This window comes from Falco punctatus (assembly GCF_963210335.1).
Source record: "Falco punctatus genome assembly, chromosome: 18".
NCBI classification, from domain to species: Eukaryota; Metazoa; Chordata; class Aves; order Falconiformes; family Falconidae; genus Falco; species Falco punctatus.
The window spans coordinates 2425615-2453103 of NC_137598.1; the positions used below are offsets into that span (position 1 = coordinate 2425615).

The following is a 27489-nucleotide window of genomic DNA, read 5'->3' on the forward strand; positions in this document are numbered from 1 at the left end:
GAACGGGGCTCGAAAGGCAAAAATTGGAGGAAAAAAATTGGATTTTCCATCCATTGGGAAACTGGGGGCGCTCCTTCGAGCTCCCCGATTCCTGCCAGCAGCGTAGCAGGGAGCCAGAGCATCCCTGCGGCACCAGGCGCTTCCCGGTTTCCAGGAGGACCCTGGGGTGTCACGCCAGGACTTTGGGGACCCCCTAAGGAAAAGCATCCCTGGGGGTCCGGCCATCGCCAGGCAGCTGCTCCCGGCCGGGTCTGGGATATGGAAAATGGGGGAGTGGGGAGGAATGGGGAGCGGGGGGGGGGAGGGGATGCACGGGAAAAGCCAAGAGGGTTAAACAAGAAATAGCTGTACGATTCGGCCATGTCCAAAGTCGGTATTATTACAATATACTCTGACAAAAATATAATCTCATTTCATATCAATACAACAACAACAAAAAAACAAACAAACAAACAAACAAAAACCAACCAAAAAAAAAAAAAAAAATCAACCCAAAAACCAGTTTTCCGTACTGTTACCGTCGCTAACGTATCGAAACTCGCTATTTACAGTGACAGCAGCTGGGGAAAATACTGCAGGGAGGGAGAGGAGAGAGGGAGGGGAGGGCAGAGGGGAGAGGAAAGTTCCGGAAAAGGGAAAAATTCCCGAGGGAAAGGCCCTCTTCCATCCCGAGCGTGGCTCCTGGCTTCCCCAGGGAAGGGCGAGGGGGGCAGCGGGGTGGTGAGAACTCGGGGTTGTGGCTTTTTGTGGGAAAAGGGAAGGGAAAAAAGGGAAGGAAAAAAAAATAAAGAGGAAAGGGGGAAAAAAAAAAGCCAAGGAAAAAAGGCAAGAAAAGAACAAATTAAAGAAAAAAAAAAAAGGGAAGGGGGAAGGGGAAGGGGAAGGGGAAGGGGAAGGGGAAGGGGAAGGGGAAGGGGAAGGGAAGGGAAGGGGAAGGGGAAGGGAAGGGAAGGGGAAGAGAAGGGAAGGGAAGGGAAGGGGAAGGGGAAGGGAAGGGAAGGGAAGGGAAGGGAAAGAGGAAAGGAAAAGAGGAAAGGAAAAGAGGAAAGGAGAGGAAAGGAGAGGAAAGGAGAGGAAAGGAAAGGAAAGGAAAGGAAAGGAAAGGAAAGGAAAGGAAAGGAAAGGAAAGGAAAGGAAAGGAAAGGAAAGGAAAGGAAAGGAAAGGAAAGGAAAGGAAAGGAAAGGAAAGGAAAGGAAAGGAAAGGAAAGGAAAGGAAAGGAAAGGAAAGGAAAGGGGAAAATGTGAAACGAGGGAAGAGGGAAAGGTGGAATAAAATGATGCAAAAATGGAAAGGGAACCTTCGGCTGAAGCCGAGGTTACGGCCGCGCCCGCGGGCCACCCGAGGATGAATTTTTGCCACTTTGGGTGTCCAAATCCCCGAAACATCCCGGGTCGTGCCGGGGGGATGGGGAGGGAAGGCAGGATGCGGCACCGGGGGGGCACAGCCAAGGCACGGCCGGGAAGATGCCACCGAGTCCTCGCCCACACCGAGGGGATGCTCGCCCTGCTCAGCCCCCCAGGGAGCTGGTGGTGTGTGGGGGGACACGACCCCGGACCCCCCGCGGGCAGCCAGGGTTGGCAGCACTTGTCCCCAGAGCTGGTGACAAACTTTCCCATTCCCATCAACCAGTTGGGATTTTCCAACCGGGCAACGTAAGGGAGGAAAAAAGTGCGGGAGGTGGAATTTTCAAGGAAAATTATTTTTATTTATTTTTTTTTTAATTTGTTTTTTCCCTGGTTTGCTGAGATTTTTTGCAGGGGGAGGAAGAGGAAAGCGAAAAATTCTTTTCCTTCCTCCTCGCCCCGCTTTCCCCCACAGGCCCCGCGTGGCCCTTTGCAACCAGCTCTGGTTTGGACACCCCCAGCCCCGGCGACAACCCCCTTCCCCGAGGGTCTCCCCACAGCAACCGCAGCCCCCGCGGGGTCGGGGGTCCCCTTGCACAACCGCAACCTGCTGCTGGACCCCCGCCCCCAGCACCGACCCCCCCAGTGCCACCAGCCCTCACCCAACGCAGCCAGGGTCTTCGCCGTCCCCCAAGCCCCCCTGGCAGCACGGGGTCACCCCCATCCCCCCCACCTGGTTCCGCAGCCCCCCCGGTGGAGTGGGTGAGACCTTCCTCATCCATCCAGCACCATCCTCAGCACCCGCCTGATGCACCCCAGCAGCCCACCCTGCTAGTCTAGATTTGAAGCATCACTCAAGGTCTTGCTCCATCCCTAAATCTCCTCCTGGGGGGGGTGAGGGTGGGCAGGTGACCTCCCCCCACCCCACCCCCCTCCCGCTGCTACAGCATCAGCATCACCTGAGCATCACCCGCGACCTCCTTCCATCCTGCTCCCTGCACCAGCCAGGGGGACAAATCCTGGTTATCCCAGTGGCGCACGCCCCACATCCCACCCCCCCCAGCGCACGGACGTACCCTTCATCCTGCACCAGCCCCCCCAGCACCGTCCCACTGAGGGACGCTGTGACCCCCATCCCCCCTCCCCCCACCGCCGGCACAAACACCCCAAAATCCAGCCGGCTTTGGCTTTGCCAAACCCTGGGAAAGACCAGCCTTCCCAGGATGGGGGGGGGGGGGAGGTGTCACCACTGGCATCCCACCACCAGCATCCCACTGCCAGCATCCCACCGCCGGCATCCCACCGCCGGCATCCCACTGCCAGCATCCCAGCCGCATCCACCAGCACCAGCCCCGTGCCCCCCAAATGCAGCCACTGGGCTCCCCCATCCCATGGGATCCAAGGTGGGGGGGATGGGGCCGGAGCACCCACAGGGTGAGGAGGGGGCTGATGCCGGTGGAGGGGGGGGGGGGGGGGGGGGCTGCACCGGCCCCGGAGTGCAAACCACCCCGGCGCTTACCTCTGGATCCGACCCGCGGCGTCGAGCCCCGGCCGTGCGCATGTTCGAGGGGTCCGCAGAGATTTCCAGAAGGTAAAAGATCAGAAACAAGACTTTGGTAAGTAACCACACTTTTAGAAAGTAATATATCATTTTTTGAAACATCTCAGTGCATACTTCTTATATGAAAATATACACAATTGTATTTCATTCTCCAAAAAAAGGAACAATTAAAAACAAAAGCAAACTAGCCCAAACACAATATATTAGCTGTTGTTTTTTTTTTTTGTTTGTTTTGTTTTGTTTTTTGTTTTGTTTTGTTTTTTTTTTTTCTTCTCGTCATCCTTTAAAATTTTTAACGCTACACTTTGTTCAGGTTACACTTTTTTTGTCTTTTTTTTTTTTTTTTGTAAATTTTTTTTTTTTTTGTCTTCATGCATTTTACACCTTTATAGCCTTTGAGAATAAATAAGCTCCATTTTGCTTCCACATCTCTAAAAACTGCAGCATTTAACTATTGTCATTTAAATCGTGCAATTTTTTTTGCAACACCCCTTTTTTAAAAAATGGAAAATATATATATATATTTTAAAACTAAACCCTATACAACGCAAAATTTCCAAATTAAAAAAAAAAAAATTATACACAATTGTAACTGTCAACAGTACAGATGAGCACGAGAAATAAAATTAGATCAGAAACGTATTTATAGAAGCACAAAGGAGGGTGTTGGTTTCTTAGATTGTCATTCTTCTCGTTGTCTTTTGAAAATTAGGAGGAGTTTACTGGATACTACAGTTGGGGGGCGGGAAATAAAAGGATAATGACCTGGACCAAAAAAAAAAAAAAAAAAAAAATTTAAAATAAAATACCCCCAAGCCCTCAACAAAATAAAGACCCCCGACAAACCAACCCCCAAAACGGTTTCACCACGACGGTGAAGCTAATGCCGGATCCGACCCGGGGCATCCCTGTTTTTCCCACGAGCCGTACTTGTCCGTAGGGATCGTCGGAGTCCTGTGGGTCCGTGCCCAACCGCTCGTGCTTTTTCCCCTCCAGGGAGATCTAAACCTGCATCTCTCCGTAACCCAGAGCCTTTTTCTGTCTCGCTTTTTGTATTATTATAATTTTTTTAATTTTTTTTTTTTTTTTCCAGGCGCTCAGCTTCAAGGTAGAAGTGTGAACTTGGGAGTCAGGGCATGAAGTTAATGAGCAAAAAATGGGGTTTGGTTGGTTGGTTTTTGGTTTTTGTTGGGTTTTTTTTCTTGGTTTTCTCCCCTCTTTGGGGCTTGCTCTGCAGCGATGCTCTGACGGCGTCGAGTGCTGGGGGGTCTTCACCGCCTCCTCCCCACCGGGGTCTCCGGAGCAAGTGGCTCTTGCCGACATCTCCTGCCACGCCGCTTCCCAGCGGAAACCATTTAGTTTTGTATATTCTTTTTTTTGTATGAAAAAAAAAAATTAAAAAAAAAAAATGAAACCAATGAGACGTCGTTAATCCCGCCTAATTTCCAAAGCAAGGCCGTGCAAAGAGCTCAGGTGCGTGTCCGGTACCCCGTGGGTCATGGGGGGGTCAGCGTGGGCGAGGGGGGATCACAGTCCGCAGCGTCAATCCCGCTTCCCGGATGGATAAACGGAGGCAGAGGGAGGGAGATCCGATGATGCCGCCGATGATGCCGCCTCGGGAGCCGAGCATCTCCCCAGCGCGCCATGGTACCCACTGGGGATGGTCGGGGAGGGGGAGACGGGGAGGGGGGGTTGAACCACACAAAACCTGCCAGGAGCCCCCCCCTCCCCCCTCCCTGCCGCTCCCGTTGCCCACCCGGCAGCACGGGAATGGGAGAGGGAATTGAAACCGGATCGTTCAAAAAAAAAAAATCAAATAAAATTTTGGATTAAAAACCCCCACCCTCTTTCACGGCAGCAATTTGAGATCGCCAAAATTGTCAGGGGGAAATTTCCGCCGGCCCATCTCTCCGGGAAATTCCACAGGCAGGAATTCCAGGGCAAGGTGCTGGTACCCAGCCACGGCACCCCATCGGCAGCTCCGGGGGTGCTGAGCACCCACCACCCTCCTGTTCTGCCAGGTCTTCACACCCAAACCCATTCCAGCGCCGGGGAGAGGAGGAAAAGTCAGGGTAGATACTGGACGCGCCGGGCGATTCCACCGCCACACTCGACGTAGCCGGTGGCTCCCGCGCCGCTGAGCCCCACTGGGCAGGATGCGGCCACATTCTCCCTCATTGGCCAGCAATTTTCACCCCATTTTTGGAGGATTTCCTCTTCTCCAACCACTCAAAGTCACCCCGGTTCATTTCATCATCATCATCAACTTTTTTTTTTTTTTTTTTTTTTTTTTTTGCCTTGTTTTTCCAATTAGAAACTTTGGGAAAAACCACCTGGATTGGAAAAATGGCTAAACCCCCATCGATTTGCTTCTGTTTTGCCAACATCCCAAGAAATCCTTATGCAATACGCCTCGTTTCAATGTGAACCAGACACGGGATGCTTGGAGGGTTCCAGAAGGGATGTAAATCCTACCGTGACTTTTTACTCCTCTCTTCGCACCGGCGCCGGGCGGGGGGTCCCAAAGCAGCTCCCGGCCCCTCCGCAGCCCCCAGCTCCCAGCTCCGGCTGCCGAAGGGGCCGTTTGGCAACGGCAGCATCCAGGCAGGTTTTGTGCACGCGACGCCGGGGGGGAGCGGGGCCGGGGTTGTCCCGACGCAGGCGCTGCAGGGGTGACCAGGCAGCAGGTTGGAACGGGGATGGGGGACCAGCATCCCGGAGAAGAGCATCCGTGGGGAGAAAGCCCATCCCTAAAGCCTCCGCCAGCCAGGATCGGGCCCTTCTCCTTCCAACCCCCGAGCCCTGAGCTGGCTGCTGCACTCGGGGGTCAGGGCGCTGATGCCCGTCCCTGGAAAACCGCCGGAGCAAGCGGCAACACGAGGAAATTCCTTGTGTTTTTCCTCCTTTTTCCTTCCACTCAATCCCTCTGTCGAGACTTGGGCAGATTTTCCGCACGGCTCGCCTTTAGAGGCCTAGAAACCTTCAGGCAATATCCCAAAGGATCACGTCCTTCCATAAAAAGAAATCCTTTCTAATGGAAAGCTTTGGCCCATGTGGAACGGGAATGCATTTTTCCAATCATTTACAAATTGTGCTCGGTCAAACCCCGCAATTTTCTTGAAAAGCGACGATAACACATCCTTCCTCTCCAAACCTGCCGCGCCCCGGGAGGAACCGAGAATTTCCCCTCTGCCGTCGGGAAAAGCGAGCGGCGCTTTTCAAAAACCTGGAAAAGATGCTGCCTGCATCTGCTTGTCTGGCAAAAAGGATTAAACTTTCCCAAATCTGCTTTTTACACCCCCCAAGGCACCTTGACGGGACCCCCGGCAGCACAAGCAGGCTGCAGATCCATCGGCACCGCGTGGAATACTGCAGCTGGGCTCTTCCCAGCCGGTTCAGGAAAACCAGTTTAGGAAAGCCTTTTTTTTTTTTTTTTTTTTAAGGAAAACCATCACCTGCCAAAAAGCTTTGGGAAAGCTGGATGGTGGCCGAACTGCCCCTCCCGGCACAGGGACCTCGGAGAGCCCAGGCACTGCGTTTTGGGGATGCTCCGTGCCCCGTCTCCCTGCTCTGGAGCCCATCCTGCCGCGGATGCTCTTCTCCAGGGATACGGTCCAACCACCTGGTGGGGACCAACACCCCCGGGGGTCTCGCTGGTCGGTGGGTACCGATGCCGCCTGGTCCACCCGCCTGCGGGGATGAGTGTGGCCAGGGATTGCTTTTTTTGGCTGCTTTTTTTTTTTTTTTTTTTTTTTTTTTTGCGAGGACGCAGCGATTTAATTCCCGTGTCCCCCCCTCTCCCCGTCTCCCTGTTGTTCCCCCCGCGCCCGGCTAATCCCGAGCCTGCGGCCCCCGGCCGAGGAGCGCCGTATGTACTGCGTGCGTCACCTGCTGCGCTAGAATGAATGCCTACAAAAATCCTAAAGCTATTTCTCAGGCAGTTTATGATAAATTTCCCCCCTCCCCAACCCCAGCCCTGCCCCAGAACCCGTTTCACCCCCGCGCCCCCCCACCCCCCCACCTCCCCCCCCCCACCTCCCCATCCCCGCTGCGAGCCGGCGGCGTTCCCAGGGGGGACCCGTTATGTGACCCAGGTATCCAACCGCATGCGCTTTACGGAGGGGGTCTCCCCCTCGGGCTCGCCAGTGGGTCGCAGGAGGCCAAGGGATGAGCCGAAATCGGGACGGGCGGGATCATCCCGCTCGCTGCTGCCTTCGTAGGAGCTGGTGTTGCTGCTGAGGCTGTCGACGGGCGAGCGGCCGGTGGGCTCGTGCCGGGGCTGGTGGGGGAAGGTGCTGAGCGGGGTGGCAGTGTTTCTTTCCCGGTTGGGCGAGACGGGCTCCGACTTGATGCTGATGTTGGGGTTGGTGTTGACAGTCAAAGTGGTGGTGTGGGACAAGTGACTCCCTTGTCTGGGCGGCCGGAGAGGGGGAGGGGGATGAGGTTGGGAGAGGGAGAGGAAGAGGAGAGCAGGAGGGGAGGGAGGGGGAGAAAGGGATGGAGGGGGAGATAACAGGGAGTCTCTCATTATTCATCTTTTTGGTGGCCTTTTACCCTCCAATCCACAGAATTCCTAACCCGCACGCCCCGCAGCTGAAATAATCCAGAATGATGAATCTGGATTAGTTTATGAATCCAGATTCATGATGAATCTGGATTCATAATGAGAATTACGAATTATTAAGACCCCAGAATTCATAATCCACGCGTTCACCGCGACACATCCCCACTGAGCCAGCATTAGACCCCGCACCACCCTGCGGGCAGCATCCCTCCTGCACCAGCCCCCCCCGATCCAGCCCCCATCCCCCCCGCCGTCCCCACAGCAGCCACCCAAGGGCTGGGAGGAGAGGGACAGGCTGTGACACCCCCACCCCATGGGCACCCTACGGCTCTGCCCCAGCGTCCCCCCGTGCGCTGCGCAAATCCGGCGCAGGGCTCAGATGGGCAGGTTTCACCGAACCAGGAACCTCTTCAGCCTTTTCCCTACAGCCCAAAATTCCATCCAGGCTTTCGGCACGTCCTGCAGCCCCGCTGGGGCAGGACGTCCCTGCCTGGAAAATGAGCTCCTGGAAAATGGAGAAATGCACGGAACTTGCTGCCCAAAAGCCTGGTGCATCCATCCATCCCCCTGGCACTTGGCGCTGGGGGTGTCCCAGTCTCACTCCTAAATCCTCTTCCAATTCCTGCCTCTTTTGGTCCCACGGTCTCAGTGTGAACGTGGGCAAGTCGCTGCCAGCTCGATTTTGGCTAAGATACTCCCCCAAAGCCCTGCGTGTGGACGCTTTATTCCAGCCTAAAAGCAGATCCACTTGGGAAAACCTGGTCCAACACGCAAGCGCACACATCGTTTTTCCCGGGAGTAAATCAATTCGTTTTCGGTATTACAAGCTACTCTCCATCCGCCCCGGCGGGACCGCTATTTCCAGCCAACTTATTCTGCAGCACCATCGAACGCATCGAATATTCGAATACATCGAATGCATCGAATATTCTGCAGCACCACTCTGCCTCCTGCTGGATCCCAGCTCCCGCCCCGGGATCTGAAGAGGGGAATCCTGCTGCTGCGGACAGACAGCAAGGCGCAGCTCTCGGGGAGCATCACTGAGCGCACCTGTCGCCTTGACCTCATCTGGGGACCCCAGGGTCACTCCTGGGACAGCGGGAGGTGGGTGAGAAGGCAGCGGGGGGGGGGTCACGTTTGGCACCCTGGAAACTCCCCGTTTCCCTCTTTCCTTTTACAGCATCGCCTGAGCGGCCCCTGGTACCCGTTTCACTTACATTAAATTTCCTAGTGATACAGGAACCAGGTGCTGCTGCTGCTGCTGCTGCTGCTGCTGCTGCTGTTGTTGTTGCTGCTGCTGCTGCTGTTGCTGTTGTTGCTGCTGCTGCTGCTGCTGCTGCTGCTGTTGCTGCTGTTGCTGCTGCTGCTGCTGCTGCTGCCAGGCAGAGATGTTGCCAAGGGACAGCCCACCAGGTGAGCTGAATGCTGGCAGTGAAGACAACTCAGCGCTCGTCAGCTGATAATCTGGAAAGGAAGGAGCCCTTCAGTCCTTTCAATGTCACCCCCCCGCCTCCAGCAGAGCCTCGAGCCCTGCAGGAAGACGGAGACGCGCTCAAGAGACACAAACCAGCCCCAACATCCAGAATATAAAACCATGTAGGTGACAGAAGACCTTTACGATCACCAAGCCCAACCGTTACCCCAGCACTGTCAAGCCCACCGCTGAACCACGTCCCTAAGCACCGCATCCACGTGGTTCCTAAATACCTCCAGGGATGGTGGCTCCACCACCTCCGTGGGCAGCCCGTTCCGATGCCGGACCACCCTTTCGGGGCAGAAATATTTCCTAGTATCCAAACCGAACCTTCCTTGGTGCAACCTGGGGCCGTCTCCTCTTGCCCCGATGATCAGCCGCCGCGGTGAGCTGCGCGGGGATGCTGCCTGCAGGATGCATCTCTTCGAATCCCAGGATCGTTAAGAGTGGTGTGGGACCTTCAAAGACCACCTAGTCCACCCCCCCCCCGCAATAAGCAGGGACATTCCTCCTACACCAGGTTGCTCAGAGCCCCGTCCAACTTGACCTTGAACCTTTGCAGCGATGGGGCATCCGCCGCCTCTCTGGGCAGCCCATGCTGGGGTCTCACTACCCTCAGCGTAACAAATTGCTTCCTTACATCTAGTCTTCTCCTAGCTTCAAGAGGACCCCCCACCCCCACCCCTCGCTGGTCACCGTCGCCCCCCTAAAGCCCAGCGTTGGCAAACGCAGCCCCATGCCCACACCGGTTCCACTCAGGAAGGTGCGTGGGGTGGGAAAAACCCCACGCAGGAGAAGGGCTGGGTATAAACCACACAGCCACGTGTACCCCCCCCCCCCCCCGCCCCGCGGAGCTGGAAAAGCCCGGTAGGTGCTGACCCCCCCCCCCCGCCTCCTCCAGCCCCCCCACTCGTGGGGTCCAGCCCCACGCGCCGTGCCCCCGCGCGGCAGCAGGGGGCGCTCTCCACCCGCCTCCAGCATCCATAGGGATGGAGAGGGGAGATGCTCTTCCCACTCCGGGAGCATCCCAAAGCCCAGCACCCCCAAAATATTTTCTACAAGGTGGGAAATCGCGGCACGGGGCTGGCGAGCGACTTCTCCTCTCGGAGATGGTGAAATGCTCGGTGAGCTGCATCTGCGCCTGCTCTGGATCCCCGCAGATCCCCGCAGATCCCCATGGATCCTCAGCGTTCCTCCAACCTCCTTCCCCCTTTCTCTCTGTCCTTTTGATTTCAGCCCTCTTCACCCCAGCGGGGCCCAACTCGCCTGCAGCAGCAGCACCCAAAGGGGCGGCTGCAAAGGTGTTGATGCCAGGCACGGGAATTCTGGAGGAATTTCTGCCCCAGCACCGGGGTTCTCTGCCCCCCACGCTTCTTTACCCCCCAGCACCAGCCTTTCTGGTTCTGGAGCTCCTGACACCCACTGGTTACGACAGCCGCCTCCGCAGCCAAGAGCTTGAACCGGAGCCATCCCCTATCTCAGCGCCGTGAACGCTGGGGTTTGACTGAATCAGGCTGCCGAGCAAGTGCAGGGAAGGGCCTGGCCAGCGGGATGCTCGATGCAACCTCATCAGCCTGAAATCGAGCCAATCCCACCCAATTCATAGCTCAGACCTCGAAAGCACAAGCGGCAACAACCCCCGGCTCGGAGGGTGCTCAGGGCAGCTGCCCCTTCCAAGCATCCACACCATGGTCACCCCATCAGTGTCCCCAGCGAACACGGCAGCCACAGACCCCAAGTGGGAACGCGGAAAGACACAAAATTAAAGCCAGCCAGCTGACCCCCAACCCCCCCTCCCTGCTCCACCCTGAGGGGTAACAGCACAGGGCTCAATTAAAAACTATTTTGGGGATTTGGGCTGTGCACAGGCTGGCTGGTGGACCACACGCCGAGGAGGATTTCCACGCAAGGATGGGACCCTGCTCCTCCCGCAGCAACAGGCACCTTCGGGGTTACACCTACTAATTAGCAGAGGGAGTTCCCAACCAGACCAGCAGCTTTTTTGAATTTTTTTTTTTTTTTTTTCAAACCTTTGGGGGCTTTGGCAGGTTGCAACTACGCAACAACCCCTTTGCTTGGGCAAGCGCAGCCGTAACCATCGCCCGGGGCTGGCTCCAACCCCCCAAGCCCAAATCTGGGAGCAGGCTGGTTTGCATTCTTCCCAAATTTGGGGGGGCCTGACGCTGGTTTTCATTAAGCCCCTGTTACAACATCACCCCCCAGCTCTCCGGAGCTTGCAGATGGGTGGAGCTGTAATTAGGCATCCACCTAAAAGCACCTTCACGGCCTCTTGCGTGACAGAACGCTGCCCTGACACCCCCCGCCCCCCCCCCCCCCGTTGGATATGACAGTGACTTATTATTAATATAACGAGTTTCCCCTTGAGTTTTGATCCTGTGGAACTCCTGGACTCGACCCCACCTTGCAGCAGCGAGGTCCACAAGCGATGCTGGAGTTGCTGGGGGAGAGAGCCAGGCATGTGCTGGTTCTCCATTGCACATCGATTTCCCTCTCCTACAAAATTATCCCTCGGGAAGCTCCTACCCGGGCTGCTCTTACCTGTGTTGTAGGCGGTGGGCATGGCGGAGAAAGGCAGCCCCTGCGTCAGCAAACTCGGAGTAGCCACAGAAACAACCGGTGTGGTTAAAGAGTGAGTTGCTTGGGAGACACCTAACCGCTGCGTGTTCTGCTGGAGAAGCAAACAGAGCGGGAGTTACCACCCAGAATCAGACACTGGTGTCCTCGTGGGTTGTGTGTGTCCCCTCCCCTGACCCCCAAAACCTGCAGCTCCCCCCACCCCCGGCATGCACCAGCCTTTGAGGCAGCCGAGGCTGATCACGGAGGCTGCGGGGCTCAGCAGGATTGATCCCTCGGCCGTTCCTCGTTGCCATAAAGCCACGTGCAAACCACACCAGTTACGGACATCGGGGACTTTGGTGACATGAATTTGCAGGTCACCTGGCAGTGACCTTGAGTCACCTTTCTGCCCAGGGCTGGGCATCACCCGCAAGGACCAGCAACCCCGCTGTGTGCGTGCGGGTGGGGAGGGGGAAGACCAGCGGGATGCCTCGGGCTGTATCCTTCTGAGGTACCAAAGAAGATCCAGAGGATGCTCAGGATGCTCCTGCCATTTGCTGGGCTACTCAAAGGGTGACAAAGGTACCGAAGGACACCAGGACCAGCTAACGCAGCGCAGAGCTGACGCATCCTCCTCCCCGCAGCACCGATGAGCCCCTGCCTCTAAGGCAAGCATGAAGATGCTGAGCATCGGTCTCAGGATTTTCAAGGCACTCCGGCATCCTTAAACTTCAAGCTCCAGCGCTCAGCAACCCGCTGGCTTGGTGCCCTGCTGAGGTTTGGGTGACTCGGGCGTGAGCAGGTCCGGCGTGGAAAAATTCTGCCCTTGGACCAGCGCACGCCAGCCTCCCCCCGTGGTTTTCCAGGCAGTTACGTGGGTGGATCTACGGGTCAGCGCCAGCCCTGTTTACAAGGCAGATAATCCGGGCTGTCTCTGCTGATCTGATTTACATCAGACTCAAGAGGCTTGACTCTAATCTGAAGCACCCCGGCACACGTCACCCCGCGAAGACTGGGGCAGTGCCCAGCTTAAATCACGCCTGGCACGAGGCTGGCTGCGTCCCCGAGGGCCATGGCGAGGAGCCTTCCTCCCGGCTCCCAGTCTTCCTCCCAGCTCCCAGTCTTCCTCCCAGCTCCCAGTCTTCCTTCCAGCTCCCAGTCTTCCTCCCTGCTCCCAGTCTTCCTCCCAGCTCCCAGTCTTCCTCCCAGCTCCCAGTCTCCCAGCTCCCAGTCTTCCTTCCAGCTCCCAGTCTTCCCCCCTGCTCCCAGTCTTCCCCCCTGCTCCCAGTCTTCCTCCCAGCTCCCAGTCTCCCAGCTCCCAGTCTTCCTTCCAGCTCCCAGTCTTCCCCCCTGCTCCCAGTCTTCCCCCCTGCTCCCAGTCTTCCTCCCAGCTCCCAGTCTCCCAGCTCCCAGTCTTCCTTCCAGCTCCCAGTCTTCCCCCCTGCTCCCAGTCTTCCCCCCTGCTCCCAGTCTTCCTTCCAGCTCCCAGTCTTCCTCCTGGCTCCCAGTCTTCCCCCCTGCTCCCAGTCTTCCTCCCAGCTCCCAGTCTTCCTTCCAGCTCCCAGTCTTCCCCCCTGCTCCCAGTCTTCCTTTCAGCTCCCAGTCTTCCCCCCTGCTCCCAGTCTTCCTCCCGGCTCCCAGTGAGGCACTGAGGGCTCCCAAAGCTTTTTAGGGCTGGGCAGTGGTCCACGGCCACGCAGGACTCTGCTGGGCTAAGGCTGGAGGTGACACCCCCCCCCCCCCCCCGCCCTTGCCACCTCCGGAGGGGGACAGCACCCCAGCACGCTGGGTTTGCAGCACCCTGCGCCCACACGCTGCCCAGCCCGCGGGTCCCTCCCCGCCACCCAGGAAGGTGATTACCAGGGCTCTCTAATTGCTAAAGCCTTGGGGCTGTACCAGCAGGTTTTCCTGGCGTGGGTCCTGCTGGCCGTGCCCACTGCCCACAGCTTGGGATGCTGCCAGAAATGCCCTCACGGTGGGCAGGATTCAGCCCCATCCTTCTCCTGCCTGCACCAGACCCCCAGCCAGCCCAGCAGGATGCGACCCACAGCAGGATGCGACCCACAGCCCCATCCCCTCTGCCCGGCTGCCTTGTGGCTTTCCTGGGAAAGCACTGGCATGGCGATGAGCCTGGTAGGGGCGGTGGGATGCTGGCTGATGAGGAGGGGGTGTATCAGCCCCCATTACACCACGAGGCGAACACGGGGATGTCAGACCCAGCTGCGCTGTAGGAAACATCCCAAATTCCATCCCGATTCATGCAGGTTGGAAGTGCTGAGGTGTGCAAGCTGCCCCGCGCCACTCACACGCCGTGCACCTTGCAAAATGCTCCCAAGTTGCAAACTGCTCCTGGTTGCAAACTGCTCCCGGTTGCAAACTGCCACTCAGGTTCGTCACAAAAGCATGCAGGCATGCTCCCAGGTGAGCTGGCTTGTCGCCCTAGGCTTGGGGAATGCATCCTGCTCTACCCTGCCCACGGAGGGATGGGGGACCCCCTCTCTGGACCCCCTAAAAGAGCAAAACTCCGGAGCCTAAAGGTGCCAGGAGCACACGCAGGAGGTTGGCAGGGCAATGCCTGGGGGCAGGGGGTGAAGGGCAGGGGGGCAGGTCTCGGCTGAGGGGGGCAGCTGACTCATCCCGCTGTGTGTAAAGAGGTAGGAGTTGCCATTTCGAGAGAGAGCAGCTCTGGTGTAGAGGTTGAGCAATACGGAGGGAGAGCAAATGTGGGGAGAAGGTCAGCAGAGCAGGGGGGGCGTCTGCCCCAGGCGGGATGAATCCACCCAGCAGCTGCAACAACATCCCCATCCAGCTGTGCTGAGGTCCCTGTCGTCCCCCCTTTTCCCGGATTTTTGTCACCTTCCACCTCCCCGCTGGCTGCCACCTCGGCTCAGGCGAGGGCTGTACTTCACTGCAGGCAAAAAATCAGCGGGGGGGGGAGGGGGGGAGGGGGGGAGGGGGGAGTTATCTCAGGCTAACAATTAAAACTGTTAATGCCAACCCGGCTGATTTTTTGCCTAAAGCAAGCTGCTCCTCCAGCTCAGAGACAGGCAATGCCCTCTGGCAGCCAGAACGGTGACAAGCAGATGGGGAGGCGGGTGGTGACTGTCTTCGCTCCGCAGTTGGGGAAACTGAGGCACGGAGCTGCCGGGAAGGAGGGGGGGGGGGCACCAAGCGAGACGGGGTTTGGGGCATGGAGAGCAGCCGAAATCAAGCCCTGCCAAAACCCTGGCCAATCCTCCCCCTGGCCAAAAGTGTCTCCTTGGAGGCTGCGGGAGTCATTGGCATCCTCCCGTGGTTTTGGAGCTTTTCCCTGGCTGCCTGAGCTCGCATCCTACGGCAGCTCTCGCCCTTTCCTCGCTGCGCTGACCTGGCGCCCATCTGCCCTGCACCAGAATAGCAACAGAAAAAAAAAAAAAAAAAAGAGTGAATCATTGCCACAAACAAGGTGCTATTCACTTTGCTGGCAGGGAAAAAAAAAAAATAATAAAAAAATAAAAATAACATGGAAAACTGCCCCCCATGCACAAAGGAGGTTTAGGGAGTGCACTAGCCCGCCAGTGGATTTACACGGGCTTTAAATAATATCCTTAACATGGGAAGAGCCTGATTTACTCCCTCTCTCCTGCGGTGGCAGTGGGCCAGGGCTTGCCGTGCTGCGAACGGCGGCGAAGCCCCTGGGGCAGCCCCCCGGGCTGCCCCCCCCCCGAGGGGAACCAGCGTGGCTCTTTGGCCCCGGTGGAGAACCAGGCACTTTAGCCCTGTCAGCTCCTTTTCCATAGGGAACGTGATTTTCCTAAAAGTGCGTTTTTCTCGGGATCGGGGTTTTTTTGCAGCGGGACTGGGCACCCGCATCCTGCCGTGTTCACACGTGAGGGCAAAGGGGTCGGTGTGTCCCCCCTACGTACACCCCACACCTTTGCCCAGCCAGGGCAGGGCATGGGGACCAAGGGGACAAGCAGCCCACGTCCCACCCCACCACGATGCACGCTCAGCGGGGAACTCACCAGAGCCAAGTGATCCTCCGTCTGCCCGCGAGAGAACAGAGAGAAAACCGAGAGTCACCGTTAACTCCACGGCCTCGCCAACCACCGTGCTGCCGCGCACGCCGGCACCGCGCCTGCACCCGCCACCGGGCACATACGGTGCCCATGGGTCATACTGGTGCCCAGCGTAGGGCACCATTCTGTTTGCACCCATAGGCTTTGCACCGTCCTGTCTGCACCAACACGTTTTGCACCCCCCTGTTTGCACCAACAGGCTTTGCACCATCCTGTTTGCACCAACAGGTTTTGCACCGCCCTGTTTGCACTGACAGGTTTTGCACCATCCTGTTTGCACCGACAGGTTTTGCACCAACAGGTTTTGCACTGTCCTGTTTGCACCAACAGGTTTTGCATTGACGGGTTTTGCACCATCCTGTTGGCACCCACAGGCTTTGCACCATCCTGTTTGCACCGACGGGCTTTGCACCATCCTGCTGGCAGCGACAGGTTTTGCACCGTTCTGTTTGCACTGACAGGCTTTGCACCGTCCTGTTTGCACCAAGAGGTTTTGCACCGTCCTGTTTGCACCAACAGGTTTTGCACTGACAGGTTTTGCACTGTCCTGTTTGCACTGATGGGTTTTGCACCCACAGGCTCTGCACCGTCCTGTAGGCACCGATGGGCTTTGCACCGTCCTGTTTGCACTAACAGGTTTCGCACTGACGGGTTTTGCACTGTCCTGTTGGCACCCACAGGCTTTGCACCATCCTGTTTGCACCGACAGGCTTTGCACCTTCCTGTTTGAACTGACAGGTTTTTGCACTGACAGGTTTTGCACCATCCTGTTTGCACCGACAGGCTTTGCACTGTCCTGTTTGCACCGACAGGTTTTGTACCCACAGGTCTTGCCCCGCCCTGTTTGCACTGACAGGCTTTGCACTGTCCTGTTTGCACCAACAGGATTTGCACCATCCTGTTTGCACCGATGGGTTTTGCACCGACAGGTTTTGCACCATCCTGTTTGCACTGATGGGTTTTGCACCCACAGGCTTTGCACCGTCCTGTTTGCACCGACGGGCTTTGCACCATCCTGTTGGCACCTTTGCACCATCCTGTTTGCATCCAGCCCGGTGCAAACAGGAATTCCAAGTTTCCTCCTGGGGGTCTCCCCACCGGCAAGGTCCCCGCCAGCTCCCACTGCTATGGCATGGAATAGGTGCCCACACCACACCTGCTCCAGCACTGAGACCACCCTGCAACCTGTCTGCTGGCAGGGGACACGCTCCCACCCCAGTGGTGGCTTTGCAGACCCCGGTGAGGACTCACCAAATGGTGCATTAACCCCTTCCCGCTCTGCGAGGTGATGACTCGTAAATCCGGCTTGCGGCTGTTGGTGGCCAGCTGGGTGCTGTGCGAGGGTGGCGGCGGGGACTTGGCCGGGATGATTTTGCCCAAGCTGCTGCCGTTGGACACGGGAAGGAGACCCGGCGAGGCTCTGGCACTCACGTAGCCGTTTCCTGCAGGAAAAAGGGGGGACAGAGAGGAAGGAGGTGAATGCACGGCGGTGGCAAATGCACACACGGCGAGCGGTGCCACCACAGGGCTGCTCCTCCCTGCATCCCCCCAAAACCCTCCCGCACCCCACGCAGGCTCATCCCCAGCCCCCAGGCAGTGCCTGCAGCGGGTGCACCCTCCCCATCACAAGCAGGACAACCTGCCCCAGGCAGGGGCAGGGGCAGCGGCGGGGGCAGGCGGGCAGCCCCCAGCTCCTGCGGCAGCTCCCCAACCTGCAGGAACCCACCATCGTTACTGCAATAAGATCCAATAAATATTACAGGCCTGATTTGTAGCAAGGCATCTTTATGCTGCTCCAGCAGGGTACTGGGGCCCTAGCAAGGGGGGATAATTACTGTTACTTTCACTTTTAAGGTCCCTTTATGGTACCGGAGCAGCGAAAAGGGGCTGTGGCAGAGCGAGGACTCAGTTCACTGATCCCGCTGCCCCTTTGAAGATCTGAGGTTCCCTCCTCCTCCTCCTCCTGCTGCCCCACTTAAGGATTTTATGTGCAAAGAGAGGGGGGAAGGGGGGGGGGGAAAGAAGAAAGGAAAGGAAGAAAAAAATTAAAAAGGAAAAGATTTGATGAACATCAGGAAAGGAATAAATTGGATCAGATTACTGTTCTGATGAGGGTTGTGGTTTTTTTTGTGAATAGGCCCCAAAGATAGAAAGGCATTTAGCAATCACCAGGATTCAGCCCTCATATTCATTGCACGTTAGACCAGGAAAAATAGGTCGCTGATTGCATTATTAATCACATCTACCATTGCGCTACATCTGCATTTCAGCAGGCGGCTGGTGGCAGTGACGCCGCAGCCATGGCGCGTGCTCATCGGGGGCCAAGCACCAGGCGCTGCCTCTCCCAGAGCTGTCCCAGTGCTGGACACATCAGTGATGGGGCAAACTGGGCAAGGGGGATGGCCACGCACCCTGGGAACCACGGCTGTGACGCCACTGGTGCTGCTGGGGACCGGTGCTGCTGCCCCACCAGGGTGGCTGGGAGCTGCCCATCAGGGATGCTAGCAGTGGCCCCGTCTTGCAACTCCTGCATCCGTGTCCCTGTCCCCAAAGAGGTGTCCTCCCGGTGCCAAATCACCGTGAGCAGCCGTGCATAAGGCATGTGCCTGGTGCATCAGGTCCCGGGTACCTCCTGCCTCCCCGCACCGTGACCTACGTGCCTTTGGCTTGCGAGTCCACTGGCTTTTATATTTATTTTTGATATTTACTAACGATGAAGGTGCAAAAAATTCTCCAGGTGCCCTTTGCTACCCATGCAAAAAGCGACGGAGGGAAAGCCAGAAGAAATGTTGAACCCCCTGACATCCTCCTTGCCAAGGTGGCACCGACGCGGGTGCACACGCGGCTCTCATGGGGATGCCTCGTGCGCATCAGTCAGGGTGTGGATTACGGGAGCAGATTTGGGTCCCTGTGCCACCACTCACCCCCCACAAAGGGGCTTCCCATGAAGGCGGCCTTGGGCACTGTCATCAGAAGTCCCCCCAGCCTGGATCTGGCCACCCCCATGAGCTGGAGATGGGAGGGACCCCCCAAAAAGGGCTCCAAAAGTGCAGCACTCAGGGCTGCCTTTGCACCACCCTGATGTGACTTCGAGCCTGGCAGCACCCTGTGCCCTCACAGAGCCGGGGACCCCAGGGACGGTGCACCCCGTGATGTGCAGGCAGGGTGGGCAGGGGGCTTCCCACCCCCAGGGACCCCAGGGACGGTGCACTCCATGGTGTGCAGGCAGGGTGGGCAGGGGGCTTCCCACCCCCAGGGACCCCAGGGACGGTGCACTCCATGGTGTGCAGGCAGGGTGGGCAGGGGGCTTCCCACCCCCAGGGACCCCAGGGACGGTGCACTCCATGGTGTGCAGGCAGGGTGGGCAGGGGGCTTCCCACCCCCAGGGACCCCAGGGACGGTGCACCCCGTGCTGAGCAGGCAGGACACGGGGATGCAGCCAGCATCGATGCAGGATTGGGCCAGAGGCACCCGGTGGCTGATGACTCAGAGGCAGCAGGTGATCACTTGGTGCTGCAGAGATTGCAAGGGAGGAGGAAGAGGAGGAGGAGGAGGAGGAGGAGGAGGAGGAGGAAGAGATATCCCGGGTACCCCAAAACCGCAAGCGCAGTGCCAGAGCCACGCTCCCCTCCCACAGCTGGCACGGGGAGCGCTGGGGATGGGGGGGGTGGTCTGGGGACAGTGGGGGTCCTGGGCTGGCTGCGGCCGGGCTGTCCCTGCTCCTCACGCCTGGTTCCTGGAGCAGCAGCAGGAACGCAGGGAATGCTCCGGTGACGTCAATGCTGACATTCACGGGCCCTGCCAAGCTCCCCGCCGCCACGGCTGCTCTCGACAGCTGACGTGGGGGCGAAAAGGGGCCACGAAGGTGGCTGGGGGCTGCGGCACGAAGACCCCTTCCCTCCCCCTTTGGAGGAGCAGCAAAAAATTCTGCACCAGGAGCTGGAAGGGTCCCAGGGAGACGCCAGCCCCACGAGCTGCCCTGGCAGGATTTGGCCCCAGGGACATTCCAGCCCCACGAGCTGCCCTGGCAGGATTTGGCCCCAGGGAGATGCCAGCCCCACCAGCTGCCCTGGCAGGATTTGGCCCCAGGGAGAAATTCCGCCAGTGCTGGCACAGCTGCCGCCCAGCACAGGGAAAAAGTTATTCCCAAGACCAACCGTGGTGCCAGGGCTGGGGACAGCCCCATCCACCCAACCGGTGGGACCCAGTCTCCAAGTGGTTTTAACTGGGACACCACTGAACAACCCACTCCTCCTCCGTGCCACTGGCTGCAGCCCCACCGCAAAAAAAACCCCAAGGGGGTGACGAGCTCCGGGGTACGGGCTGACTCGGCTCGCCCAGGGATGCTCGGCATCCATCCTGCTCCAACCTGGACCGCAGCCCATCCTGCCCCAGTGGTGCTGGGAGCGGCAGCTGCTTCCCAGCGGGATCCGGGGGCTGGCGTTGGTTTGGGGTCTTGCCCCAGAGCCCTCACCCAGCGGTGCATTATAATAGGTATATAATTAGCACGTTTTATAGCCGGGGAGCTCAGCCCCGAGGTCTGAGCCTTGTTAGCACCGAGGTTCTCGGGGCGGAAAAGGACCTTAATGAGTTTTTTTTTCTTGGCAGTAAAATTCCTTGATAGGGCTCGAGCGCAACGAGGGGTCGGGTGTGAAGCGACTCCCCCCGAGGTCAGGGCTCAGCGCGGGGAGCTGAACCCAGAAATTCCCAAATCATGGTCCCAATCCAGCTCTCCAATCTATTCCATTCCATTCCAATCCAATCCAATCCAATAAAAAAAAAAAATACTGATTTGCAGCTCTCCCAAAACCCCAGGGGAGATGCTGACCCCCCCCAAAACATACCCCCACACCCCCCCTCCTGCCCTGGTCGCTGGGGTCTCCACCAAAATCCTCCCCAGCACTTCTTCGCTGACCGATGGTGCCAAACGGGCAAAGCACAATCCTACGGGAGCGCGGGGAAACTGAGGCACGGGGCGGCAAAGGGAGCCAAGGGCAGGGGGTCCCGAGAGGCAGCGACCCCTCACTTACCCACGGGGCTCGGGCAGGCTCCGTTCGTGTTGTTCAGGTCTCCCCCCAGCATTGCCCCTGCAAAGGAATTGGAAACACGGGGTCACTCGGGAAAAGGGGGAGCATCCCTCCTTTTTTTTTTTTTTTTTTTTTTTTCGGGGAGGGGGGGGGCGGGGAGGAAGAGGGTGAGCACGAGGGAGGAAGGCAGAGGAAAACGAGCGGTGTCGCCTTCCCGGGGGAGAGATTCCTTGGGCAAAATGAGCAGCGTTCCTGGTGATCAGGTTGGGAAACATTATCCAGGCGGATCCGTTTCCTTTGGGAAGGAGCCAGGCGGCACAGGAGCCCGCTCCAAAGGAGGCGGCTGGGAAAACACTGCGGCTATTTTATTCCAAGCCCCCCTTTTGGGGGGGACACGGGGCTGGTGCTGCCGGGGAAGGCAGCCCCAGCAGCAAGACGTGAAACACTATCCACCCCATAATGTTCGCACCGAATGGAAACCAGCCCCACGCTGCCAGGACGCCGCTACGATTCCGCCTCCCGCAGTCCCAACGCTTGGAAAAGCGCCGCTGCTCCCTGCCGTGCCGGGAAAAACCAGACCAGAGGCCTTTTCATCCCCCAGAAACTCAACGTTTTGCCTTGCCTGCGAGAAGGTTTTATTTTTTATTTTTATTTTTTATTCATTTTAACTTTTTTATAATTTTTTAGATTTTTAAATTTTTATTATTTTTTAAAATGCTTATTTTTATTTTATTTTATTTTATATATTTTTAAAGTTTATTTATTTACTTATTTATTTTTTTCTTCGCTTTCTGCCTCGTTATTATTTCTGAAAGCCGCCTATTCACAACCCCGGGCTGCCTGGCCACACTGCGGCTGATGATTTCGGCCAACAGCCGGCACGGAGGCTCCGGAGCTCCAACCGCAGTCATTCCGGAGCCCTGGCTAAGGGAACGAGGAGCCTCCAATCCCAAATCCCACCTCTAACCGCTGCCCAACCCTTCTCCCCACCCCCCCCAGATGGGGAAACCTGAAACAGAAATCCTTTTTTTGCCTTTTTTTTTTTTTTTTTTTTTTCCCCAGCCCCCCAGCTCTGGGCTTTGGGCTTGCAGTGAGCCCCTGATGTCGCCGTGCAGGGAAGCGCGGCTGCTTCCCACGTGGGACCACTGTCAGGGATGCCGGGCCACCTTCGGGGATGCTGGTGGTCCCCCAAATATCTGGCAGCTGGAAAAAAGGGCAAGGGGACCCCCAAAATGTGGCAGGTGCGGCGCTGCGGCAGCCGCCCTTTCTTCGAGGGGTGAGGATGCAAAGCCAGACATCCCAACGCCTCCCAAGTCCCGGAGAAGGGATCCCACTGGGATGTGGGGGCTGTGCCCTGCTGCGGGACCCCACTTGCCCCCCCAGACCCCAGTACTCCCCATTCCCAGCCCAATAAACCCCCTTGGCCACCCTTCTCCCGCGCCATCCCCCAGCAGACACCGACCCAACGCTCCGCTTGCATTTGCTTTGGAAACAACACCGCAGCTCAAGCGCATTGCTAAAAATATATATATATATATATATATATATATAAAAAAAAAGGAAAAAAAAAATTCTTTTAACATGCCCTGGCTCCTATAAACAGGATTTCTTCCGTGTCCCAGGCAGCGAGTGAATGAGACGCAGATGGCCGGACTTGGAACACCTCTGCGCCTGCAACCGCGAAATTATCCCCCTTCGAACCACCGGTCCAGCGCCTTCTGCATTACAACGGCGTCTTTTTTTTTCTTTTTCTTTTTTTCTTTTTTTTTATATGGCAGAGGGGCCTGCGAGAGGGCAGGGGAGATCCCTGCAGCCCTCCGTGCCCCGGGAGGGCTCCGCCGCCCAGCCTGGAGCGAGACGTCGCGCTTTGGGATCGGTCCTAGAGCAAAGCCCACCCCCCGGCTCAGGTCTGGGGGTCCTGGTACCCCAGTGCTTCCAGCTGGCAGTAAGCAACTAAACTGCCTTCAAACCACAAAAGCTCCTGTTGCATCCCAGCCCAGGCAACTCTCCCTGCTCACTCTGACCCCGGCGGCACCCCCCAGCCCCTCTCCCACCTTTACAAAGCCCCCCCCGGGCACACACAGCCCGGTGCCCACCGCCCAGATGTCCGGGGAGGTCACTGTCACCAGGTTCTGCCTTTTGCAGCCCCTGCGATTTTGACAGAGCATCTGTGACAACCGAAATAGCAGGCAGGGGCTTTCTGCACGCTATTATTATTTATGATCACACTGGGGGAGAGCCAGGCTGTGGTCACACGTCGTGTCCCCCCCTCCTCCTCGCCGCTGCAGGGGACACGGGTGACAACCTGCCCTGCGCTACCCATGGCCAGTCCCCGCTGGAAACGAGACTGCTCCCTCGGATCTGTCAGCAGATCCGTATGAGTAATCGTTGGGTGACCAACTGCAACCAGCAGAGCCCGACTCACAGAAAAGCCCTTTTTAGGCAGCGGTCCCATGTCACCGGAGTGCCACCGGCGAGCGGGATGCTGGCAGCCACCCGGGATGCCGGCAGCCACCCCCAAGCCTGGGAACAGCGCCCGGGGTGACTCATCTCCTTGCGCTGCCCAACCTTGAAACAGATCCCTGCAGGGATCCAGCTCTCCAAAAGCCCTGGGTAAGGCCAGGGATGGGGGGAGGGGTGGGGGGGTCACCCCCAGTTTGGAGCCAAGGCACAAACTGGAGGCATTAACCTCTGGCAGGAGGGCTGGGATAAGCGACCCTGGCAGGATGCTCCTGCCACCCAGGGATGCAGGGATACATCCCAGCTCGGGGTGGGGGTGAATGGAAGCAGCAGGGGTGTCCCCTGTCCCCTGGGATGCCCCACAGAGGATGAGGAGGAGATGGGGTATGAAGGCTCCCGGCATCGCTTACCTGCGCTGGCCGGTCTCTGCGGCAGCCCCGGGGACACGGTGTTTCTCTGCAGCGCCGGCTGCTGCGGCGAAAGGAGTCGGGGGTCCGTCAGCGAGGAGGTGACCAGGGACTGTGTCACCAGCGAGCTGCCCGGGTTGCTGAACTGCAGCGTGTTTTGGTTGGTCACCGGCACCGTCACCGGCATGGCGAAGTTCGGGGCGGGCACTGCGGACTGAACAGAGAGCAGGGGGGTAAAGGGGAGCAGGTGCCCCTCGGAGCAGGGAAGGGGGGGGGGGGGTCCGCGCTTTGCAGGCTCGGAGCAAGGGCAGGACTGATCCTGCACCACGGCAGCAACACCCCACTGCTGAAAAAGAGGGGACAGCCCCGGGCCGCCCCCCCAAACCCCTCATTTCATTGCTGAGCTGCAGGGCTGTGCTTGCACCCTGCTTGTGCCGGCATCGGAGGGATGTGCTGGCATCGCGGAGGGATGCACCGGAGCTCAGAGCCCACCCGGGAAAACCGGGAAGAACAACCTGTCATCAGCTCAGACATGTCAAAGCTTTGCCACCGGTCGCTTTGGTCCCCATTTTCAGGCTGTATCTGGCCAGGGGTGGCTGGGAACACCCCCAAGCATGAAGGGGGGCAGCGGCACGGTGCCCTTCATCCCACCGCAGAGGCCAGGCAGCCCATTGGGATTTTACGAGGCTGGTCCTCATCCAGCGGGATGGGAAGGGCCTTCCCGATGAGCTGGCAGGGGATCACCGGTTGGGGCTGGCACTGCTGCTAGCAGCCGAGCATCTGGGAAAAGCTTGATTTTGCTCCCCACAGCCCTCGGGGGGGACGCTGGGATCCATCCTGGCTCCCCACAGACCCCGGGGGGGATGCTGGGATCCATCCTGGCTCCCCACAGCCCTCGGGGGGGACGCTGGGATCCGTCCTGGCTCCCCACAGACCCCGGGGGGGACACTGGGATCCATCCTGGCTCCCCACAGACCCCGGGGGGGATGCTGGGATCCGTCCTGGCTCCCCACAGACCCCGGGGGGGACGCTGGGATCCATCTTGGCTCCCCACAGACCCCGGGGGGGACGCTGGGATCCGTCCTGGCTCCCCACAGACCCCGGGGGGGACGCTGGGATCCGTCCTGGCTCCCCACAGACCCCGGGGGGGATGCTGGGATCCATACTGGCACCTCTGGGAGCTGCTGGGAAGGAGGAGGAGCTGACCCCAGGGAAGCAGAAGCATCACCAAAGCCCTGTCCCTTGGCCACAGGTGGAGGAGCAGCTTCCCCCCGCCCCACCCCCCCAGCGTCCCCGCTGGAGCCAGCCTCACCGCGATTATCGCCTGTTTTATGTCACTGATTTGCTCTTCGTTAACCGGAGCAGGCACCTGCTTAGAGGCTTTAGCAGGGGCTTTGCTAAAGTCCCACTTTAATTTGCTCAGGGTTGGAGAGGCAGAGGTGGCCAGCGCTGGGTGGGACCAGTGGGGCTGGTGCTGGGACCCCAGCGAGGGCAGAGGGAGCTGAGCATCCCCCCCTGCAGCAGCGGGGTGGGGGCTGCTGCCCTGCACCCCCACCCCTGCTTCCAGAAAGCTGCTCCTAAATGGGGTGTTTTCCTTTTGGGGGTAAGAGGGGAGGCGGGGAGGAAGGAGTGGGTCGGTGCTCCCCCACGCCTCGCTGCTGGCAACCCTCCCCACCAGCCTCTCAAGGGCATCGTGTCCTTCAGAGACATCCCGTGGCTGCAGCCAAGCTCCCAGGACCCGGCTCTGAGCCTGCGCTGCGGCATCGCTCCGAGGGGACCGGGCTCGGCATCGCTCCGAGGGGACCGGGCTCAGTGTTTCCCAGCCCTTCACACAGAGAAGCTGTAATGCAGCCAGCCCCCCCACCCCCACCCCAGCTTATTCTACACGGCTGCAAAACCTGGAGGAAGAAGGTTTCTCGGGCGCTGCACGAACGCCGAGGCAGTGTTGTGTAATAAATCACTGCAAATGCGTCTGCATGCGTGCACGTTCGCGGGAAGGGGAAGGGAAAAGCAAAGCTAACCCCCCCCCCCCTTCCCCGTGCATCGCATCTGAAGCAATAAATTTATCCCGTGATAAAGCCGGGAGGTTGAGGCACCCACCCAAGAGCAGAGTTTTTGCTTTTCAGCCGTATCTATCCCACTGCACCTTCAAAAAAAGCATCAGGCTGATGCAGCAAGATGCACACCCAAGCCACCAGCTACAAGGTCCCAGGTCCCCCCCACCCCTCCTCCCCCGCCCCCACCCAGGGAGGGCACTTAGGGAAGGCGGCTTGCACATCAGTCCAAAATCCAGGGGGGGAGAAGATGCACACACCAGCCAAACCTCAACAATTTCTCTTTTCATGAAAAGCCATCACAAACACCAAAGGCAGAAGCCACGCTGAGGCCTCTCTGCAGCGAATGAGGCTGTTGTTAAAGCTTCCCCGGCCGCCCAGTCTGGTTAGTTCCCGTCACACACAAAACCAACCCAGCTGGTTAACAAAAAAAAAAAAAAAAAAAAGGCAAAAAAAAAAAAAAAAGCATCTTCTTCAACCGCACACACGCTCCACCGGCATTACTCGGTCCCTGGCTGCGCAGGGAGGTTTAGTGGGGGAGCCAGATGCTACGCCCTGACTCCGAAGCGCTCAGCACCTGAATGTCACCGGCCAAAATGACTTTAGGGCACAGATTGCTCCTTTACGGCGTGGCTGGATGCTGCCTCCGGCAGTGGGAGCCTGCTCGGAGCCCCCCCTTTGCAGAAAAATACAGATGCTAAGCCATCCCTCTTTTCTGAGACTGTTTTGCACCCAGGAGAAAGCTCTCCTGGTTTTCCAACCTATTTTGCAAAGGTGGCAGGGCTTGTGCCAGGTGCTGGGGAGGGGGTGGCATGCCCAGCCACCATAGGTAAACCCTGGGGGGTGGAGAGCAGCCCCCCCATTAGCAAAAGCAGGGAGGAACCTCTGGGAGGAGGAGGCAGAGCCTCGCAGGAGCTAATCCTGCACTAAGCCCACCTCGCAGGGCTGGGCTTGCTGTCCCAGCATCGCTGCGAGCCACCAGCACCACCTGCATCCCGTGTCACCTCCCCTCCCCGAGATACAGGGGATGGAGCTGTGGATTTTGGGGTCCTCGGGAGGCTCCCTGCCAAGTCAGCAGGATAAAAAGCCGTGGGTTTCACAAGACTTTATTCTCTGGAAAAGCCAGAATTTTAACTTGGGGGGGCTTACAAAGCCCAGAAGAGCAGATTTGGGGTTTGTGGTTGGTTTTTTTTGGTGGGGGGTGCTGTAATTTTTTGCATCCAGCCCTTGGAAAGGAGCCTCAACCCCTGCTGCTGGATGGCTGCGGTGACTCGGGGCTAATCCCTCCGGAGGAGCCTTGCCTGCATCCCTAGTCCCTGCTCCCTTGAACTAACAACTAATTTGAAACGTGTCCCCCTCCTCCTCCCGTCTCCTGACACAAATCCCTTTTCAGCGCTGTCCTGATGCCACCCCGGTGACGGCTCCGGGATCACGGGCTAAAACCTCCCTGGATTTCTGCCACGGCCACCAGCTGCCCCCGAAGGGCTCGGTGGATTTGGGGGGAATTAATGCGGAATAGCCCAAACCGGGCTGAGTCTTGCAGGGATGCGAGGGGCCGGCACCTGCTGCCAGCTTTGCATGAAGGCTGGGGTCTTAACCCGGGTGAAAATCCTTTTTTTGGGGGGGGAAAAGGAGATGCTCATCCAGTATTTGCAGCAAAGCAGGGGAGAAGAGCATCCTCCTGCGCTGGCTGGCTGGAGCCAAGGAGGCTCAGGAATGCCGGAGCTGATGGGAACAGATTTCCCAAGGGATTTCCCTGCTTCTCCGGGTGGGATACAAGAGGGACCCTCAAGGTCCCCTGGTGCATCTCACCCGTCAGCCCCGGGGTACATTCGGGGCTGCGCGCATCGGCTCCCAAGGCACAGCACGGCTCCGAAGCAAAGCCATGCAAAATCTACCCTCCCCCCCCATCACCCGGAGGCATCCGGGGAGGGGAAAAAGGGGGGGGGGGGCTGCAGACCA

The 27489-nt window shown here is 58.2% G+C and overlaps 1 protein-coding gene and 1 long non-coding RNA gene across 12 annotated transcripts in view; both read right to left on the reverse strand.

The window, feature by feature from the left end:
- Positions 1-358: 358 nt before the first annotated feature.
- MEF2D (myocyte enhancer factor 2D) overlaps positions 359-27489 on the reverse strand; it is a 57626-nt gene continuing 30495 nt past the window's right edge. For 7 of the 11 annotated variants that reach the window (XM_080368556.1, XM_080368562.1, XM_080368553.1 and 4 more), the window contains 7 exons: positions 23477-23687; positions 20610-20666; positions 16831-17021; positions 15526-15546; positions 11504-11633; positions 8688-8934; positions 359-7318 (listed from right to left, as the gene is read on the reverse strand). In XM_080368556.1, coding sequence (XP_080224682.1) covers positions 6988-7318; positions 8688-8934; positions 11504-11633; positions 15526-15546; positions 16831-17021; positions 20610-20666; positions 23477-23687 — 1188 coding nt within the window. In that variant the 3' untranslated portion in view covers positions 359-6987. The remainder of the gene's footprint in view (positions 7319-8687; positions 8935-11503; positions 11634-15525; positions 15547-16830; positions 17022-20609; positions 20667-23476; positions 23688-27489) is intronic. The other 4 variants (XM_080368555.1, XM_080368554.1, XM_080368561.1 and 1 more) reach the window with 3 other exon arrangements.
- Positions 23694-27488, reverse strand: LOC308055006. The gene is made up of 3 exons (XR_013924329.1): positions 24614-27488; positions 24327-24367; positions 23694-24285 (listed from the first exon to the last, which is right to left on the reverse strand). It is a non-coding gene; the product is annotated as an uncharacterized lncRNA (long non-coding RNA).